Source organism: Camelus ferus, chromosome 20, assembly GCF_009834535.1.
Source record: "Camelus ferus isolate YT-003-E chromosome 20, BCGSAC_Cfer_1.0, whole genome shotgun sequence".
Classification (NCBI taxonomy): Eukaryota; Metazoa; Chordata; class Mammalia; order Artiodactyla; family Camelidae; genus Camelus; species Camelus ferus.
The window spans coordinates 674,414-695,614 of NC_045715.1; the positions used below are offsets into that span (position 1 = coordinate 674,414).

Genomic DNA, 21,201 nt, shown 5'->3' on the forward strand with positions numbered 1-21,201 from the left:
CAGGCACTGTCCTTGGCCATGTGGCTGTAGCAGTGAATAAGACAGACAAGGTCCTGTAGGTTGCTTTCCAGTGAGACAGTAAAAAGTAAGCTGATAAATATGATAATGTCCATTCAAGTTAAGTGCTATGAAGAAAAAATGGGGGGTAATACGATCGTGCCTGGAGGATCTCCTTTAGACTGGGTGGTCAGGAAAAGCCTCTTTGAGGAGGTGGTATGTGGGCTGAGACCTCAAAGAGAAGAGCCAGTTTTGTGAAAGCTTGGGATTGAGCTGGTTGGGTAGAGAGCACAGCCCATGCAAAGACTCAAGTGCGTGATCAAGTGATCAAGCAACCAGGGTGGCAGGTCCCAGGAACACACAGAATGCGGGTGTGGCTGTAACTCTGGGAGGAAGGAGGAGCAGATACAATGAAGTCATCAGGGGCGAGCCCAGCTGTATTGGGATGATGCATTTGTTTATTTAACAAATAGTTATCAAGCGCCCACTATGTGCAGGGCATTGCTGAGGATATATAGAAGAAACAGAGAAACCCCTAGTTCAAGGGTTCTGTCCGCAGGGAAGAAGCTAGGAGTTTAGAAAGGGTGACAGAATATTTACACAGTTCTGGTAGGTTAGAAAGTATTCCACTCCACTGAATCACAGTGCAGACGTTACTTTGTTGCTTAGCAAGGACAGGGGCTTTCCAGAAGCAGTTGTATCAACACACCCATGCACCTACTAGAGCCAGCTTACAACGTGAAGAGGGGACACACTAGACGTCCCAAGCCAGGGTATGTGGTCTGAGATCCAGACATCAGCTCCGCCAGGGTAGGGGGGTTAGGTCATCCCAGAGATGAGTCACCGAGCCCACCTTTCTCCACGGGGTGAGCCTTCTCGGTCTTCGTGGGTGGGGCAGGGCCGTAGGAATCCCCCCACCGGGCCTAAATCGGTCGCACTCAGAAAACCCAGGCAGGGAAGCCGCCACGACCAAGGCTCAATTAGCACCTGATTCACCCAGGCAGTCAAGGCAGGGCGGCAACTGCTGGTAAAAGGGCCCTGAGGCGCCCCGGGGAAAGGCCTGCGGGAGTTTTGGTGACCCTGATCCCTGGGGAGCGGACACGCCCCACTGGGCAGGGGCTGCGCCTGCGCGATCCCTGGCCCCGCCCGGCCCGTCTCCGACCGCGCATCGCGGCTGCGGGCAGCTGGGGCTGGGCCTGGGCGCGCGTGCGCTCTGGACCCCGGTGCCGAGGAGCCGTATCCCCCGAGCCCCCGGCGCGGCCCCGGGAGCCGTGTCTCACAAGTCCCAGGCCCGGCGGGGCGGGCGCCCGGGCTCCCTCGGGAGGGGCACAGCGAGACCACTTCCCGCAGGGGCGCCGGTGCCTCTGCAGGGCTGGGAAGTTCGGGAGGGGGCGGGGGACGCGTCAGGAGCCGCGCAGACAGAGGGCCTGGGCGTCCCAGTTACTGTCGCGTATGCTGCCAGCCCGACGGCCCGCCCCGCCCGCCCCGCCCGTTCCCCGCCCGCCCCAACATGCCCTCAGTCCGCCCGCCGCCGCGCCCGGGTGCTAGAGCCGCGCGGCCGTCATGGGGAATGGGATGAACAAGGTAACGTGTCTCAGTCGTGCCCCTGGGCCTGGCTTCTCAGCCTCCGTGCGCTGCGCTTTGCTGGCGGGGGCGCCCCGCGCGGCGTCCCCGTCTGCGCCCCCCCCCCCCCCCCCGGCCTCGCGCCAGGGTCTCCAGGCCCCGGGCCCCGCCGCTTCCGGGCGCGCCGCGCTGCGGTGAGAACGAGCCCTGCCCCTCTAAAGCGCCGGCGCTTGTTCTGCCGCAACTTGGGCCGAGCTTCAGGAGGTTGCGGTTTCTCCGTCTTCCCCCTCCCCTTCACCCCGACATTCGGCTCTCGCAGCATCACCACCACGTCATTACTAAACTGGAGTAGTTCAGTGTTTTCTCATCCGTAATTTCCTCTTCCCAGATCTTTTTTTTTTTTTTTCCGTGTGCGCAGATAACTTTTTCTTGTGCACAGAAAAATTGACTGAGGCCTAAGTCCGGAGGTGCTTCTGATTACCTGGGGCGGGGGCGGTGAGAGAGCAGGTTCACAGCTGATGTTCCCCGGCTCCCGGGCGTCCTCAGCGGGGCGACCTGTGGGCTGGCTGCTGTGCGGACTCTGCGTTCCAGAAAATCCGGTCGCTCTATTCCTCTGTCTCTGCCGGGCCCCCGCCCTCTGCGTTCCGGTGCCCCCGACCCTTCTTCCTAGGCGGTGGGATGGTGTGTGCCTTTCGAGTCAGTGGAAGGTACCAGATTCCAGCTCTTGCTTGGGGTGTATTCCTGTTAGACACAGGGTTAAGGATTTAATGATCTGGTACTGCTGGTTTAAAGAAAAGAAAAAACTTTTCTTAAAAAGCCCTCAGTAAAAACAGTGCCTCTTCACAGGTCTTTGCAGTGGTCTTGGGTCAGAGATTAGTTTCTGGCCTCCCGTTTCTCTTCCCCCATGTGTGCCACTCACCCACACCTCCGCCCGTGTTCAGCCCTCCTGTTGGGTGGGTATGAACCTCATGTGTCTCAGCACTGGGGCCAGCAGTGGTGTGGTTCTTCCAGCCGGCGTGTTAGGGTCCAGGCAGCAGAGGTAACCGGTGTGCCTGCTTGACTCCTCACCTGCCCACTGTATTTCGCTGTGTCCTGAGACAGCTTGTGAAGGGACGGGTCTGTGATTTGGGCCTGCGTGCCTGAGGTTTTCTGGCAGCAGGGATTGTATTCCTTGTGTGCGAGGGCTTCTTTGAGGGGAAAGAGTGGGGAGCCGTGATCAGATTTGGAAAGAGACCATCTCCCTTTTGGGTAAATACTTGCATTATGTTCCCATTAGCACTAGAATCCGTCAGTACCCTGACCTGCTTCTTAAATGAAAACAGAACAAAAAAGGGGCTTCCACGAGTTTGTGGGCCTTGCCATCAATTGTGGTCATACCTCAGCTTTCCTTTGGTTCTTTGTACAATTTTTTCCACTTGAGCTGTTCACTCTCCACCTCTTTTCAGCATTTAATTTGTAGTATCTTTCCATTATAACTCAAAGAACATGTTTAGGAATACAAATCATTGCCTGAGTGTTCAAACTGAATTTCAGGCTTTTCAGCAAAAGCAACCATATTCATAGCATGATTTTTACCTTTCAAAGAAAGTAGTACATTTCTCAATGGTATTGTTACCATAACCATCTTGTATTGTAAATATAGCCACTATCTCTGATGTAGATATGGAGAAGCATCCAGAGTTAAAGTCAACAAGTATTTATTGTGTACCTACTATGAGCCAGGTGCTGTCCTGGCTGAGGGGGCACGGGGAGGGGTCAGTGCTGAAGGTCTTTCACAGAACCGTTGGTGTGGACCAGCAGTTGCCCCATAGAAATACAATGTGAGCTGTATATGCAATTTAAAATTGTCTAGTGGCCAATTTAAAAAGTGAAAAAAGTTAATTTTAATAATATATTTTAATTAACTGAAATATATTGAGAATATCGTCTTTTCAACATTTAACCAACAGATAAAAGTACTCATAGAGTGATTTATATATATATTTTTTTGTACTAAGTCTTCAAAGTCTGGTATGTATTTTATACTGAAATCACATCTCATTTGGGATTAGCCACATTTTAAGTACTGAATATCCACTGTGGTTAATGCCTACTGTATTACACAACACGGGATTTGTGTGTGTGTGTGTGTGTGTATTTTACGGTGAGTGAGAGAGAGAGACAGACAGAGACGGAGTCTGAGAGAGAGAAGGAACACAAGGTGGCGAGGAGTGGAGGCTCCAGAGGAGAGATGGCAGGTTATTGAAAGTCGGGTGAGTAGACGTGATGGCCTGGCCCAGAAGTGGCCTTCCTTTGAGGCCAAGAATCCTACTGGAATAACGACTTTTAGGCTTAGATCTGAAGAATTGCTCAAAGTTACAAGGTCATTTAGTGGCAGAGTAGATTGCTAGAAGCTAGAAATTAAAAGCCTTAATTAGTTCATTTATTAGTGTGTGATGTGGAACTAGGCTTCATAGTTTCCTCATCTGTAAAAGAATGAATGGTTGATTTGCAGAGTTAGTGGAATTAGTATAAGGTGCTAGCCATAGAAATCCTTTCCTAAGAACGTTTATAGATAAACATGAACACTTCATTTGCAGGGTGTGTGCCCTGAGGTGACCGGGACAGGACTTCTTTCCAGTCACAGAAGTCGGTCATCCTTGGCAAAAGACAGCTTATGAACTAAATGCAGATTCTGTTCTTCCTGGTTTGAATTTAGCAGTTTAAAAAAATATGTTTTATGTCCTCACGGAGAATCTTCTCATCAGTTCGTCCCAGTCTCCTGTGGCAGAACACCGTGTCCGTCTCAGGTGCACACAGCATGCTGCGTGGAGAGTGGATGGGAAGAGGCTCCTGGATTCTGGCCGATTGGAGATGATTAGGAAACAGAGAAGAGAACACAGCAGTCATGATCTATTGTTTTTGGAGCCTAGTGTCATGTGCTGCAGTTCACAAAAGCCCAGCCTCGGGTCAGTCTGTCTTACTCTTTGTGCGGGGTAGGAGGTGGAGACTCAGACAGAGTATGCAGCATGGCCAAAGTCCTGACGCTAGAAGGTGGCAGAACCCAGTTCCTCTGGGTCCTGAAGATAGTACAAGTCTTGTCTTTGAGCTAGAGTGCCAGTTCATGCCAGGACAGATCATTCGTTCATCTGTCCGTTCAGCAGTTAATCACATTGGGTTACTGAGTACCTGCTGTTGTCAAGGCGCTGTGCCAGATCTCGTAGTGGGAAATAAACGTGAAAGACAGGAAGACCCTGCCACCCAGCTTGGTCCCGGGCAGCCTGCAGGAGTGTCCTCTCCTGGAGGTGAGCCCCCGAGGACTTCGGCGGTGCAGCTGCGGCTCTGGGGCTGATGGACAGATGGTGTCGTGCTGGTGGTTTCTGTCTTCTCTACACCACCTCCTGAACGTTTTCCATTCTCAATAGTGCAGTTTTATTTCATGCTAAAGAAACAGATGCTTAAGGCAATGCTCTAAGTGCACACAAGAGTATCCTCAGATTCTTCCTTTCATAAATGCAAAGTGGTTAAGTCCATGGCCAGATGGCATTAAGAAAGTCTGTGACATGTAAACCTTCAGGGAATCCACCGAAGTCTCCCCTCGCCGCTGGCTTTGAAACCCAGAAAGTCCTCTCTGACCCGCGAAGAGTTAAGATCCTCCACCCTATGACCCTGTGCTGCTACTTAATCAGGAATTTTATCTTACATCTGTTTGGGTGGTGCTCTCAGATTCCATAGCTTCCTGCAGTACTAAGGGAAATGTTTAAAAAATAAACTCAGAACATCTCCTGTCTTAGAAGCAGTGTTGTTTTGTGCCCAAGTGCTGTTTGTGGCTAAGGACTTGACTTTGTCCATTTATCTGTGGTCAGTGTGGGTGCGGTGCGGGTGTGAGGGCACCGTCAAGAGGGGCCGTCCACCATGGGGAAAACTTACGATGATCACAGAGGGTTTCTGCAGAAGGAATCGGCCTCATTATCTCTCCCAGACAGTCTTGTTGCAGAAAACAAGAATCGTTTTTGACCAGCAGAGTGTCGGAGCATTCTCCTTTGTGGTGTGTGCTGTTTCGTCACCGTTTATTCAGTGACTGTGTCTTCAGAGCCTATCTCTATGCCTGGCTATTGGGGCCACAGCAGCCACCCAGGTGGACGGTGGGCAGGAACGTCCTCAGCGGAGGGAGCAGTGGTTTCAAGGCCCAAAGATGGTCAGGACCAGTTCTCTGCTTGCTTTTTTAGAACCATAGAACATTCCCAAGTTGCATTTGCACGCTTTTTCCTTGATGTATCCTTGCTTCTCACTGCGTCCTGGTGGCTTCCCTCCCGCCGTGTTCTTGCTTCTGGCTTGAGCTCAGACTCTCCACCCGCCAGCCACTCTGTCCCAGATGAACATTCTGCCCTTCCCTGGCCTCCTCCATGAAACAGCTCCCTGCTGGAAACTTATTTTATTTTATCTCATTTCATTTCATTTCATTTCATTTCACGTTCTCTTTCTCTGTGCTTAGGGTTACCAGCAACAGTAACATCAGGGAGGTCAACAGGCCAGATTTTTTGAGTTTGGACCTTGAATTATGAGGCTGACTGGTGTAGAAGTGTAAGTGTTTGTGGGCTTTTTAGTCTCCTTGAAAACAAAGATGCACTTCTTCTTGCCAATGGCCAGGCCTCCAGCCTTCCCAATCTTGCTTTGTAATTCCATACGGAAGAAACCACAGGAACTGGGGTTGAGCAATTTGCTTTCTGTTTCCAGTCCTTGAAACTGTAACTTGGTCTCCTGGTCTGAAAAATGGAGTTAAAAGTTTAGTGATACAACTCTGTCCTCTCTTTATAATTAAAATATTTAAATGCATATAAGATGTGCATCTCACAGTTTTACTAAGTTCAGACCTTGTCTTTGCCAGCATTCTTCCCTGGGGTCCCATCTGGGTGTCACTGCCCTTTAACTCCAGCCGCAGAGCCATCGGCGTGGTGTCCCTGGCCCCGAACAGAACCTTCCCAGAGCGGAAGAGGGCAAAGCCCGATCTCCCAGGCCTCACCCACCGTGGGTCTCCGTCACTCTCTTTTCCTTGCTTGGCCCCCTCGCACCTGGTGCACACTGTCTGTTTGTTCCCTCATTCACTGAAGAAAGATTTACTTAAGTATCCACCAACCAAGGGAGAACCTCTCAATTTTGGAGAAAACATACAAATACGGCTCAGGCAGCGGTTAGAGGTCATACACTAGATGTCTGTGGGTCAGTCAGCCTGCAGATGTGTTTTATTTATCACAATATTTAAGGTTCTTTTTTTTTTTTTTTTTTTTTTTAAACTTAGTTCACAGTAGTTGGAAATTGGGCTGTTCTCCATAAAAGCTGGGTACTGGATTTGGGGGCCTGGCCTGCATGTCCACATCATCGCCTTGGCCATGAGGAGGGCTGGGGAGAGTGTGAGGCCTGGGGCAGAGGCCAAGACAAAGCAGCCTCCATCCTTGCCAGTCTCTCTTGCTGAGGTGTTGAATTTCTGATAGCTACTTGGAGCCTTAAGAAGATTTTAATCTGAGGTCACAAGATCAGCTTTGCACCTGGGAGGCAGGTTGAGCGTTCTTTTGGAAGGATAAGTCTGGAGGCAGGGAGAACTCTAGGAGGCTGTTGCCGTACACCGAAGAGGGTGTGCTAAGATGCTTAACAAAGGCACTAGTGCAGATTCCCAGAGGAGCAGACTAACTGGGGACCCGTGGAGGAGTGGAAGTGAGTGCTGACTGAGCAGGAGTGGTGTCCAGAGGAGGAGGAGCCGGCTCCTGGAGTGCCAATGCGGCTGCTCCTGCAGGTGGGTAGGGCTTTGCTAGGCTGTGACTTCCTTGAAGGGCTGTGCAGTTCATTTGCATTTGTGCATTTTTCTGCGTTGAAAGGCCTACATCAGGGTTCCTGGTTGTCAGCACAGGATCCAAGTGTGAGTTTTAGGTAGAATAGGTCAGTGGACCAGGACGGCTGGAGAACCTGATTCAGGCTGCTCTGCCAGGAGCACGTCCTAGAACTTCTGGTGAGAGCGTTTCTGGGGCCGCCCCAGGATGGGCTGCTGCTGCCAGTGGTCCCTGCGTGTTCCTTCAGCCCTGCTTCACCTGCTGCAAGAGAGGGCACTCTGGGCGGTCTCTGGAGCCCAGTCTGGAGCAGCCGTGGAGACTTCAGGCCCACGTCCTGTCCCTGCCGGAGCCGGCAGGCCAGTGAGGGTGGGAACCTGGTGATTGCTGTTTGTGTGGTACCGGCTGGGCTCTGCTTCCCACCATGACTCCACAGAGGGGCATGGGGACCCCGAAACACAGGAAAGGGCTTCAGAGGCTAGGAAACCAACAGAATAATGGTCAGCTACAAGGTTTATAATTCTTGAGCATACCCAAGGGATGAGGGACCCCAAGCATTGAGGATCTCCTCCCTGCTCACAGAGGATATTGGGGGCAGTGAAAGAGGATGTTGGGGAAATAGAGGTTGTCTGGCTTGGCTGGAGATGGAAGAAGAGGGGGAGGCCCTCTAGAGGTAGGAAGCCATGCTGAGATTCTCCATTCATTTTCCGTTTCAGCCTTCTTTTGTTTAGGAAGGGGTTTGCCACTAAACACTTTGGTTTAGAAAATGACCCAATGAGAATATGACTTTAGAGAATTAACCTGATAGACCCAGAGTTGAGTTCAGCGGCTGGGGTGCCGGCCCCCGTGTGCACTGAGCTTCTGGACGGGGGTCCTTGGCCCCACAGCTGAGGGGCAGAGACTGTGATGGGAGCAGAGCGGAGGGGTGCCCTGCAGGGAGTGGGCTCCATGGTTTCATTCTGGGTGACACCACCAGGGGACAGGAGGAATTGATTGTGCGGGTCTGTTTCAGGTAGTGGAGCAGGGAGTGGAAGCCTCACTGGGGGTGAGTCCCGGAGGGTGGATTTAGGAATCATAAAGTCATGGTTCTGGAGTAGTAGAGGACAGAGCTGAGCTAATCTCGTGCCCTTGTTTTATTTAAAAGTAATATAAGATGTATCTGTTCATGTTTAGAAGAGATGGTAGAAGTGTAAAGAAGAAACACAAAATGGGCCGTAATCTTTTCCCCAAATAACCTCTTTGACTTTCTAACAAAGCTAAATTGAAGTCATGCATGTGCACAATACGGAAAAGTGCAGAGATGCAGAGTGGGGTCCTCGCCAGATCTCCCAGCCCCCGTGTCCCCTTCAGGGGTGAGCACAGTCAGGAAGGCATTCCTTTATTTTGACCAGGATATTTCCAAGATACAGTGAATAAAACACATGAAAACATCTGCTTCTGTCTAACAGCTCCCCACACCTGAGCATCTTAGTGACACTTAACCTGGAGCCCTGGACACTGGCAGCGGCTGCCCGTCTTTTGTGCACCTGCCATCTCCACCTCCTTCACAGTCTCGCCAGGAGATACTGGTGTCTTTCTAGGGCCTGGCTTCCCCTGCCTGTCCTTCCCTCTCTCCTGGCCCGCTTCTCTTGGCTGCCAGGTTCCCTGAGTGTCACTGCCTCCTGGAAGTCCTTGGGGACCCCAGAGTGGTTAAGGCACCTCCCCATTCCCTGGGCAAGGGAGGTAGGACGTTGGCAGGGCCGTGTCTCTCGGTCACACCTGTGTCCTGAGTGCCCAGGAGGTGCCTGTGTGTGACAGGGACTCAGTAAACCATTCAGCCACTGTAATATATTCTGTGCCTTTGGGGAAGCAGACATGCTCTGTGACAATGTTGTAGTCCATTGGAACTGTCGACTGTATGAATTGGAAGGCCTTTGTGGTCAGTGTTAATTTTGCCATGTTACAAATGGCAGGGAAGATTTTATTCCAGACCATTGCAAGTGAGAGATGGAACTCCACTCCCAGTACAACAGAAGCAGGTCAGGGAGTGGATGGAAAGTCACTGATAGAACTTGATTAGATGCCAAGGGTGGAGGAAAAGGAGGTGGACTGATACCGAGAGAGGGTGGATACTTGACCGCTGGCTCGGCGGGATTCTTCGCTGAATCTGGCAAGCCAAGGACAGGCCTGGTGGGGAAGGCTCGAAGTTCGGTCGGGGAGGAAGTCCTTGTCCCCATCAGCCGAAGGAGCTGAGTGGTGATTTTGCCCTGGAGCCCCTAATGTCACGTCCTATCAAGGTAGGAGAGGCCTTGGAGACCAGGAGACACCACGGGACAAAGCTCTGCAGGCAGGCGCTGCCGGAGGACAGCAGTCTGAGCTTCTCCGGGGGGGGGGGGGGGGGGGGGCTTGCGTTGTTCTTACGTTTCAGAGCAGGAATGACGAACTGTCTCCTCCACCGTTCCTCCCAAGAGAATCCCGAAGACTGGCTCTGTCTCAGGAAAGACCTGTCAAGGGTTTCAGCTCCTTGGCGGTGGTGCTGGTTTTCCCTCTAAGATACTGTTTCACATTTGCTAGGTCCACTCTAACCCTCAGCGTCAGTGCTGTGACTTCAGACACGGATGTAACTGACCTCTCAGTGCCCTGGGGCCCTCTCAGAGCTAATTGTGCCTCTGGGTATTGAGTCAGCCTGAGTGGTCACACATCCCCATGCCCAGGTCACTTCTGGGTTTTGCTGATTGTCCTGGAGTGATTATTAATAGTCCTTCTTTTCACTCTCACAAGTGTCCCAGTTTGGTCGATCAGTTTTATGGCCCCTCACACAGAGGCTGACCCTGGACCCAGGACTGCTGTGCCCCAGGAGACCCCCTGCAGGGACTTGCATACATGCCATCAGTTTTTAGCAGGCAGTTGGTTGTCAGGAAGATGCTCAAGGAGTCCACGCATGTGAAGGACATCACTACCTGCTGCTTTCAGCTTTCTTAGCAGAAGTGGGCACCACTGGGGAGCGAGACGCAGATGGGGCTGAGGGGGTGTCCCCAGGGCACTGGGGGCTGCAGTGAAGTGTCACCAGGCTCAGTATGCCATATGCACTGGAAATCACCTCAGGCGGGTGGCTTCCAAAGCAGTGTCCATATTTGGATTTCAATTTCCATACAAAATATCGGCAGGATAAGAATTAGCTTTGTATTTTGCAAAGTCAGGGTGCTTGTGAAAGTCACAGTCCCCTGTTCTCATCTCAGATGTACGGAATCATTTCATATGGGGCCTGGGGCTGGGGGGGTTGTCCAGAAATCTGAATTTTTAACAGATTCTGGTGATTCTAATGCATAATCTGGTTTGAGAACCATGCTTTAGACGAAGTAGATGTTTTGGAGCAAATAGATATTCTTATTAACTTGAACAGTTGGTTCCTTCATTCAGCAGCTCTTGACTGAGTGGTAATCACAGGCCAAGCCCTGGGGTCTCCAGCCTGGCAGAGGGGACAGGCCCCCCACCTGGTAATGCCCGTGACAACATCGCTGTGAGGGGAGCACAGAGGGCGGTGGGGGCTGAAGTGGGGGCTCAGGACAGGCCTCCCCAGGGTGTGAGTCAGAACTGGGCCCCGGGGATGGGGAGCCCAGGATGGGGCTGCCTGGCTGTCAGCAGTGTGCGCAGAGGCCTCAGTGGCAGAAGTGGGGATGTGGAGGGTGCAGTGGGAAGAGGAGCAGTTGGGGGATAGGCAGGCAGGAGGGGCAGAGGCACTTGGTTTGGGGGCTGGACTCAGAATGAGCACTTCAAAAAAGATGTAAAAAATAAGTAAATAAATAGAATGAGCACTTCGGGGCTGGAGGTGAGGGAGGCTGTGTGGTGTCCGTGGAGGCTGGTGGGGACCCTGGTCTCTTACGTTGTGTGAGCTGATGGCACCAACAGGCAGCCACCCACGGGCTACCTGAGCAGCTACCTAGTGGCCGTGGGCAGGCGAACCCTGGAGACAAGGGTGCCTTGGCAGCCGAGCTGTCCATCTGGGGAGGTGCAGGCGGGGGGAGTGCTGTGCACAGGCCGGGGCTGTGCTCCCACCGTTGGTGCGGGCCCGCCTCTGTGCCAGATGCCATCAGCCTCAGGTCTGTAACACGCGCGTCTGGTCTGTGTCTCCCCTAGATCCTGCCTGGCCTGTATATCGGCAACTTCAAAGGTAAGTTCTCTTCGTTTATTATTGCGGTGAAATACACAAACTATAAAATATGCCATTTTAGCCATTTTTCATCGTGCAGGTCGGTGGCATTAAGTACATTCACACTATTGTGCAGCCGTCACTGCTGTCTGTCTGCAGAACTCCTTCATTTTTCCTACCTGAATCCCTGTCTCTACTGGACACTAACTCCCCAGCCCCTGGAAACCACCACCCTGCTTTCTGTCTGAGAGTCTGACTGCCCTAGGGGCCTTGTGTGAGCATTAGTCCGTCTGTGACTGGCTTATTTCACTGAGCACTATATCCTCAGAGTTCACCCATGTTGTAGCAGGTGTCAGGACTTCCTTCCTGTTGAAGGCGGAGTGATACTCCACTGTGTGTCTAGACCACATTGCGTTTGTCCATCATCTGTGGACGGGCTCGTGGGTGGCTTCCACCAGTGGTGATCTCATTTTTTACAGACCAGTTTGAGGCTCTCATACACGGTGGAGTCGAGGTGTAGATTCAGCTCATATGAAGTCTGGTCTGGGTGAGGCCACCACTTATGCCTGGGCGCCTTTCTGTGGCCTCGCCCTCGGGCCCCGACCCTTGGCCAGTGGCTGCTGGCTGAGTGGTGTGGAGCCCCGCAGGTTCCACCTTGACCGCTGACCTCCATTTTAACTATGCATGTTTGCTGGAGCTTTATTATCAAAAGAAGATGCTAAAAGGCACATTTGGCAGCCATGTAACTTGTTTAACATCTTTTATCACTTTTGTTTTCTAGTTATTAATACATTTCAGAAACCTACTTTTTGAGCACCTGAGGAAAGCAAGTGGCAGCCTCGTCTCTAGCAGATTATTCTTATCCTGTGTTCCTTTTCCTCTTATGCATTTCCCTGCAGCTTGTTCAGTATTTGTTGATATGCTGTCAGCTATTGACTTTATTTTTAGCTCATTTGTCTCAAAAGAATCTAGTTGCAGAAGTGAGCAGAGACCCACGGAGCAGAGTGCAGGTTGCAGGACGGGGCTGGTCCCACCACGAGGTGTCTTGAGTGCGAGTCAGAGCCCGGTTCCCTTGTGCTTTGCCCGCGGACGGGGCCCAGGACACGTGCAGAAGCACGTCTGCCGTGCGGGTCAGAGAGGCCCAACGCGTCACAACGCCTCCCTCGCCAGACAAGCCAGAACACCTCCTGTTTGTTTTCTGGTTGTTACCTAAACTTGTGAGTTCAGGTTCAAATTAATTGTTAAGACAATCTTTATGGCTTCTCTGCGTGACATCCATTTCCTCTTCTTCCCCTTGGGCTCCTGGGGCAGCTAGTTGGCTTCAAAGAGAATCCAGCACAGTGAGCTGCCAGCTGCTACTTGCTGCTAGAGCATGTTAAAAATAGTCCTGGAGCTCCTAAATTAGCTTCGTAGTTCTGAAAAGGCAGCAAGTGCTTTCGGTAGGCAAGGCGAATTGTGCTGGAATCATTAATACCTTTGTGGTTGTTTAGTGAGTTATTAGCAGCTTTCCTGAGGAGAGGGGAATGTCTTTATGTTTGAGAACAAACAGGATTTAGGACGAATTCTTGAAAGTAGCATTGCTAGGTGAATGATTTTACAGACCACAAATTGTAATGAATACCGATCAGATTCAATACTTCTGCCAGCAGTTTCTCAGAGTTTTTACCTTTACCCACAGAAGGTCGCTTTCTTCTAGAAGGACGCTCACGTGACTCTAAGGGAGACCGAAGGCTCTTTGTGCTAAAATCTGTGCCAGTTTTCTAAATGTGTGCACAGTGGGATAGCAGCCCCCAGTTCCTGGGCCCCCGCCGCGCAGGCCGCCCAGGGGTGAGCCCCGCCCACAGCCGCGCAGGCCACTCCTGGTTCTGGCAGCTGATGTCTAGTTGTTGGCCTCAGTTTTTCTGACACTAGTATGTGGTCATGTTTTACTCACTCGTTAATTCACCGAACATGCATTAAACACGAGGTGCAAGGTTTTCTAAAACGAGAACGACGGTGCAGTGCATAGACAAGCTGGAAGGAGGCCTTGTGTGTGTGCAGATGCCTGTGAGTTAACTCACTCACCCCACAACGTGCTGGAAGTGCCTGAGGCGTGGGGCCCTTCGCGGGGAGTCTGATGTGCGTGTGCGTCCTGGTCCTCTTGTGATTCAGGGTCCGAGGATCGGGTCCTGCAGATGGAGAGAAGCCAAGGGGCAGGCCCACCTTGGAGTCCGGTCACCCTGCAGCCCATGAGCCAGATGGTGACACAGCCTGGACGTGAGAGGCCAGCCCGCATGAGGCTGACACACCAGCTTGTGCCTGGTACTCGATGGGTCCGCCAGCGTCAGGCCCTCCTCGCCTCCCCCCCCCCCCGGGAAATGGGAACCATGTACCTACTTTGGGCTGTTGTGAGAAGGGGACAGATGTGTGGCAGGCACTGGTCAGCCTCAGTCAGCGTGGGAGCCCGAGGTAAGAGGGTGCTGACTTCTGGAAAGTGGGGAGGAAAGTGTGCTTCCACAATGTCTCATTTAGTCATTTTCTTCTCTTTTTAAACTACAAAGAATACATGCTTATTATAACACAGCAACCAATATAGACATGTACAAAGAAAAATTAATGAAAAATTGTTTGGCATTCTGAGCGATCTTTGATTTTCACACAGTGTGGACTGGCACTGCGCCGCAGCCCATGGTCTCCTGCCCTGTCTCCTCCCTCCTCCCTCCTGCCTCCCTCCCTCCATCCTTTCTTCCTTCCTCCTGCCTTCCCTGCCTTCTTCCTTCCAAGGCGATCCTTTACATGTCGCTCTGCAACTTCCTTTTTTCCTTTTTAACTTTGCAGTGAATCACAAACGGTCTCCCAACACCTGGTGATCTCTCCACCTAGAGAAAAACCCACAGACAAACCCAGCTTCTGGAGCCCAGTCTTTGACAAGAGCCCCTCAGCTGAGGTGCCTGCAGCTGCCTCTGCCCTGGCGCCAGGAGGGGAGGTGGGAGTGGAAGGGCAGCTCTTTCCGGGGAGGGGGTGGGGTGGCCGCTTCCTCACACACTGCAGGAGTGGATGTGCACTTATGTCGTTCTCTGTCTGACTAATTTCACTGAGCGTAATGCCCTCCAGGTCCATCCTCATTGTTGCAAATGGCAGAATTTCCTTCTTTTTTGTGGCTGATTCAGTGTGTGTGTGTGTGTGTGTGTGTGTGTGTGTGTGTGTGTCCCACATCTTCATCCGTCCATGTTGATGGACACTCGGGTTGCTTCCATACCTTGGCTACTGCAAATGATGCTGCTATGTTATCATTTATATGTGAAATCTAAAAAAGTAAAACAGACTAGTGAATATAACGAAACAGAAACAGACTGACCAATATAGAGAACAAAATAGCAGTTACCAGTGGGAAGAGAGAAGGGAGGAGGGACAAGACAGGGGTGTGGGACTGAGAGACACAACTGCTGTGTGTCACGTGAATAAGCAGCGAGGCCTTACTGTGCAGCACGGGGGATGCAGCCACTATTCTGTAATAACTCTAAGGAGAGTATAGTCTGTAAAAACACCGAATCGCCATGCTGCACACCCGAAACTAGTACAACACTGTAAATCAACCACACTTCAATTTTATAAAGTGAGTGTGAGCTGACAGAGGGAGCCCTTGTGTTTGAGGATGTCCGCGGAATCCCAGAAGAGGGAAAGCCGGCTCGGGCGCTGTGTGTGCGGCGATGCACGTGTGCACACGCTTGAGGCCTCAGAGCTTTTGTCCTGTGTCTGCCCCGAGACTGGCCGTGGTTCCCAGTTGCGCAGGCAAGGCCAGGGTGGTGAGTGTAGTGTGCCTGTGGTGGCCTGTGCCAGCTCAGCCTCGGAGAGCCGGCAGGGCTGCGAGCAGCGGTTCAGATGTCTTTGAAGTCAGTGTGCTTTTGGAAGCATTCCGAGTTAGTGGAGACTGAGGCCCGTACCTCAGCCGTGGGCCTGAATCTGGTCCAGATGGTGTTAGGAATGATGGCGGTAACAATAACACACACTATGAGCCAGCCAGGCGCTGTTCGAAGCAATTTTTATCATTTAGTACTTCCAGCAACACTCCGAGGTGACGATCTGACCGTTCTCCCACTTTACAGATGAGAACAGTGAGGCACAGAAACACTTGCTCAAGGGCAGCACCAAACTTGGTAAAGGAGGGGACAGGCAGGAACTGCCCCATTTTGGCCCTCACCCCAGGTTGGAAATGTGTCTACTGAAAGGTTGAACCCACTAGCAGCAAATTTATAACTCTAGAAGTTACTGTAATGAATAATAATCTGTAAGTCTGGAAGCTGCTGAATTAACTTTGCAGTGGGAAGTGTAACTACAAAACAGACTGGAATCTCCTGCTCGTCGCTCGGCGGATCTCAGCTTGGGAGTGAAAGTTGTTCAAAAGTGACTCCGAACAGTGCCGGGGGTCGATGGCCAGAGCAGAGGCAGTGGCTCCCTTTAAAACAGAGACCTTCCTCCCTCCTGTCCTCGTCCTGCACGGCTGTGCTCTAGAGGCCATGAATCAGAGTTTCGGAAGGCACCCCCTAGGGAGTTCTTTCCTGCCAAATACCTGTTTCTCTAGAGCGCTTGGTTGATGTTGCTGGTTTTCAGTGCTTTCTGCAATATGTTTTTGTTCACTTTACTCAGAGACAGTCCTGCCTGACCAGCTTACTTTTCATGGCCACTCTGGCGTTTCCCACATCTTACAGCTGGTCATCCCTTTCGTCTTCTGTGTCGGTGTAAGATCCTAAGGAAGCAGGTGGCTGTCACTCTGCCCTCTTGAGGACGGCTTCTTCCAGGAAGGCACCTGCTACCTCAGGTGCCAGTCCTACCAGCAGTGGGTGGGACCTTCTCTGAGCTGGACGGGGAGCGTGCCGCAGCACAGGAGAAGGGTCAGCTGGGTCGGTTTCTGTTTCAGCGTTCCTGCTATGTGAAGGTGACATTTGCTTCTTCAGAAGCCATGTGAGGGTAAGCAGGCTGGCATCAAGACTGGGCAGGAGTCTGGGGCTGGGAGAGATGCTGATGGAAATAGGGAAGAACATGGTTGACTGTGTTTCTTGTTAATGCAATTTATGATGAATTTTGTCAACAGCATTTTCAAAATTTTGTTTTTCCTGATTATAAAACTAATGTGGGTTCATCAGTTAAAATAAAATAAAAGTTAAAAAACCCAAACATGATAGAAATATGCTGAGAGAGTGTAAACTTCCCCAAAGTCCACACCTCGAGGTAACCGTGGTCAGTGTGTCTCCCTCTAGACTTTTTTCCATGTGAATTCCAAGCTAAATCTTCCCACTGGTTTTATTAGTACTGACGTGTTGCATTTGTGATTGCAAGAGGCTGTGAGTTGTGCTCTGGCTTAGAAATGGCACCAACCTGCTGCATTGGGGCAGGGGCACTGTTGGCACCAGGTCAAAGGTCAGTCACCAGAGGCCCTCTGGGGCTCCGTGTGTGCAGTGTGCCCAGGCCTCTGGGGCTCTTATTCAAGTGCAGATTCTGATCGTGTGGGTTGCCTTGGGCCTGGGAGTCTGCCTTTCCAGCTCACTCCCACACGGGGCCATGCTGCTGCCTGGCAGACCCCAGTTTGAGCAACAAAGGACTAAGTTCTCCTGAGATTTCCGGGAGAGCTGGCATGAAACTCCAGGCTTATGCACATGCCTGTGGGCCAGCTGATGAGCCCACGGCCAGTTTTTCAGCAGCATTCACACTCGTTACCACGGTGCCCGTGGCTGCAGGCAGCCGTGCATCCATCACTTGTCAGCCTGAAGAATGAACGTCATCCTGCGGTAGCTCTAGCTGAGCATTTATGCACTTAAATGTGGGTGGGCAGAGCCTGCGCTTGTGGGAAAGAGTGACCCCAAAGTGCCGCATGTATGTGGGTGGAGCTACAATGAAGTAGGAGGGAGGACCGAGCAGAAGCACCTCCAGGAGTCGCTTCTGTTTTCTTTGGAGCCCAGCAGCCAGTTTTCTCATTTGTGGCATCAAGGATTATTGTATTCAGAAACGTTTAATTTTATTCCCAAACCACATGTTTGTTGTTGTTTACCTTAATCTGTGTTACAGAAGTATATTTATAGGACGATGAAAATATTCTAAAGTTAGGTTGTGGTGATGACTTTCGAAGACTTTTTTCCTGACTTCCAACGTGTTGGTTACATGCTTACTGCAGAGTATTTAGAGCAGTGATGCTTCGTTTCTGCTTGATCATCAAGGCCCGTTAGAAGTGCAGACTCCCGAGCCTGCCGCAGACCTTGGGCCAAGTTGGAGCCCAGGAATCTGCCTTTTTAACGAGACCCTGGGCAGTCAGCTCATGGGCGTGTTAAATGTCCATAACTGCTTGTGTTGAATACACACACACAAAGTATAAAGAAGAAAACAGTTAAAAACATTTGTAATTCCATCTCAAGATTATCACTCTTTGGGCTAATTCCTCGTAGCAGTTTTCCCCACTATGTGTGTTTATCTTCATTCGTTTTTATGAATTGAGTTTACACTGTATTTGTAGTTGGGTACCAGCTCCCCTGGCCCCATGCTTCCTACTGTATCCTGAGCTTTTTCCATGTTGTTAATATTCTCCAGAAACATCGTAACTAATCATTTGCTTTTTCAGTCCGTTTTACTCTGTATCATTTTAAAAAGCTTGTCCCAGGCCAGGACAGGGACAGAGGGGGAGTCTACCCCCTTGTTTTTTGCTAGACCCCTGTTTTGTAGGTTAGCAGAAGGGTTCCGACTTGGCCTCCCAGTTCATTCAGTCTTTCTTCTACAGGTAGGAGCACTGGAAGGGGATGAAATTTTGGTGTCTCCTTAGTTGCAAATGCATATAATTCAATAGCCAACTGATAACTTATGGACCATTTTGTTTGGAATTTCCAGACAATGTGCCATTTTTGGTTTTGCCATAAAGTGAATTTAGATGTTAAAAACCACATCTGCAGCTGGACCCGTTCCCTGCTGTTTGACATTAGGGTTGAATCATCTCTGGCTGGTTCCTATATCTTATATAGTAAGTTGTTTTTGTATTTAATTTCAACCTAGATTAGTAATCATTAAGAAGTAATTTTAAAAAACATTTTAAACATCTTTCTTGTTACATGTTTCACAAGAAAGACTAACTTAAGGGTCTGCAGCTTGACAAGTGTCAACTACAAAATGATTTCACAGCTGTGCTTCCTTTAAACAGCAACAATCGACTGTAATGTTTAGTCATCTGGATACATGACTACTTTGTATCAAAAGATGTGCCAGTCAGAAATAAACTTAGTTGTCTGCAGAATACGTAAAAGCAACAACCCTGAATTCCCTAGATCTAGATTATTCTGGTATAGTCAGTTACGATGTTTTAAGAAAGAAATATGCAAGTCATTTTGTGTCTTTTTCTGGCTATAACCTTTAGGAGTAATTCCCTTGCAGAATATATTAAAATGCCCTCTTCTTTCTTCTGTGACAGATGCCAGAGATGCAGAGCAGCTGAGCAGGAACAAGGTGACACACATTTTGTCTGTGCACGACAGCGCCAGGCCGATGTTGGAGGTGAGGGAGGGCGGCTGCACGTGTCTGCGCTTGTGTTCCTGGGTGTGTTTGGCGTGGGTGAAGCCGCTGTGCTCCGCTAACGCCAGTGTGCTCCCGGACTGCTGGCTCTGCGTGCCTTTGCCTGGTCCACGGCTCGGCAGAAGGGCGCCTTCCTGTTCTGACTGCTCCTGTTGTGTTGCTCACTTGCTTTCCTGGCTAAATGCCAAAGGTGAGCTGGGGCTGCGTCTCCCTCTGGATTTTATGGCAACTTAAAACCCATTTTCATTCCTTTCTAAATTACCTTCTGTTTTAGAATCCAGAAGAAATCAGGCTGCACATTTCCTGACTTTCCCTCCCATTTAAGCTCAATTATCTGCCATTTGCATTTGGGAATAAAAGGCAATGGAGGGTCAGTTGTCCCTGGAGGTTTTCCAGGGTTGCTCTGGTGCAGAGACTGTCAGTGCAGAAGCTTGTGTGTCTAGGGTTTAAAGTAAACAGGGTGTGTCTGCCTGTTCACTGATTCCAAGCACATCTGCAGTTTTACCCTAATGGATGATTTGAGCTGTTGGCTGGGAGCAAAACCTGTGACTCTGTTTATTAGCCTTGACAGACCCCAAGTTACCTCTTTTTAGAAAATAATGTGAGTGTGGTTGTGATGTGTATGCTTTTCTATTTTAGGGTGAGCTGTGTGAGATGGAGGGGTGGCTTGTTCTGAAAGCAATAATCCTAGTTCAAGCAGTTTTCAATTAAATTCATATTATACAAAAGTGGGTAATGTATTTTTATTTCAAATTTGTCTGTTTTACATGACCATTAGGGCTGCTGCATTTTAGCTAGTGTAAAGCGAGTGAGAACACAGGATAACAGTGATTCTACCGACATCAAACCGCAGAGGACCACGGGGGTGAGCAGACCCTACTCCTGCCTCCAGGTTTTTGAGCTTCTACTTCCCTCTGTTGTTTCAGCTCATGATTTTTTGTTAAGGTTCTGTAACTTGTGCTGCAGCATGATTTTGTTGAAAACAACAACAACAAAACATCATTTTTTGGGAGCCTAACAGTTCCCTTGAAAATAGCTACTCCATTTTTCATCCATCAGCAGTGGTTTGTATTTAACATGTAGCCGAGCTACGGCCTAGACCAGAAGTCAGACACAAACTGGTCATGACTGACTTCCTCTTGAATCACAAGGTGAGGCTGGAGGTTCCTTTATTTTAAAGCATTGCATAGACGTCCTCCCACCTTCGCCCTCCGGGCTGCCTCACCACATTACGCCCCACGCAGGGCAGCACCTGTCACATGGGAGCGTGGCCCTTACACAAAACCTTCAGGTGTCAGGAATGACAGAGCCCCAGCTCTTGTCTGTCCCACCCTGCTGTTTTACACGTGGGCAACGAGGTCTGGAGACTAAAACAGATGCAGTTGTGACCCAGTGTAAGGAGGCCACTGCTTGAGTAAAAACCTCAGGACTCTGGGCAAACCATGTCCCCCCATCAGTGACGCGCCGCATGTCCCTTTTTATTCCCCAAGGGACTGCATTTACTTGGCGACATTCTGCTTCAGTCTTTGTGTGCTATTATTATCTTGCTTAATAATAAGTACTTTCCTGTGATCTCACATATATTAAGGGTTAGACCACCGTTCTGTAGCATGACGTAGCTTAACATTGCCCCTCATAATTTATTTTTAACTTTACAACTAATTCAGGAATATATTCTTACTTAAAAATTAAAGCAGTAGGTTTTCTCTGATTACATGAGCGGAGGAAACTGAGGCACGAAAAGTTATGTGAACTGGCACGTTCACCGTAAGTGATCGGAGCAGAGGGAGCTCACCAGAGCCCCAGTAGCTGCGGACCTTTGTTGAGCCCTCTGCCTGCTGCGTAAAGGCAGGTGTCTCTCTTAAATTTCAAATTCAGTTCTAGAAGCCTTAATTTCAGTCAGCCTGAGATGACTCAGGGAAGTTATTTGTTTGGAGTTGGTAGGGAATTAATGGATGGATTTTATCTTTCAGCAGCTCCATGTTATGCTGGCCCTGGTCCTTGGAGGGAAATGGGGTTGGGATGAAGGTGAGAGGGTAGATCATGTACAGGGCTGAGCAACCAGCCTGATGAGGGGCCCCTCATGAAGGGTGGGGGGCTAAGGGATGGGAGAGGAAAGAGCTGGGACCTCCTTCCCTCTCTGAGATCTTCGAAGCCATGCACATTTATCGACTGGCCCCTCGC

At 50.3% G+C, this 21,201-nt stretch overlaps 1 protein-coding gene across 10 annotated transcripts in view; it reads left to right on the plus strand.

Annotated features, from left to right (window-relative positions):
* The first annotated feature begins 1,416 nt into the window (after nt 1-1,416).
* The window catches only part of DUSP22 (dual specificity phosphatase 22), a 56,760-nt gene continuing 36,975 nt past the window's right edge, over nt 1,417-21,201 (plus strand). Inside the window, exons 1-4 of one of the 10 annotated variants that reach the window (XM_032462370.1) lie at nt 1,477-1,581; nt 11,478-11,511; nt 14,308-14,455; nt 18,917-18,999. In XM_032462370.1, the coding sequence (XP_032318261.1) occupies nt 18,991-18,999 (9 nt within the window). In that variant the 5' untranslated portion in view covers nt 1,477-1,581; nt 11,478-11,511; nt 14,308-14,455; nt 18,917-18,990. The other 9 variants (XM_032462371.1, XM_032462363.1, XM_032462367.1 and 6 more) reach the window with 9 other exon arrangements.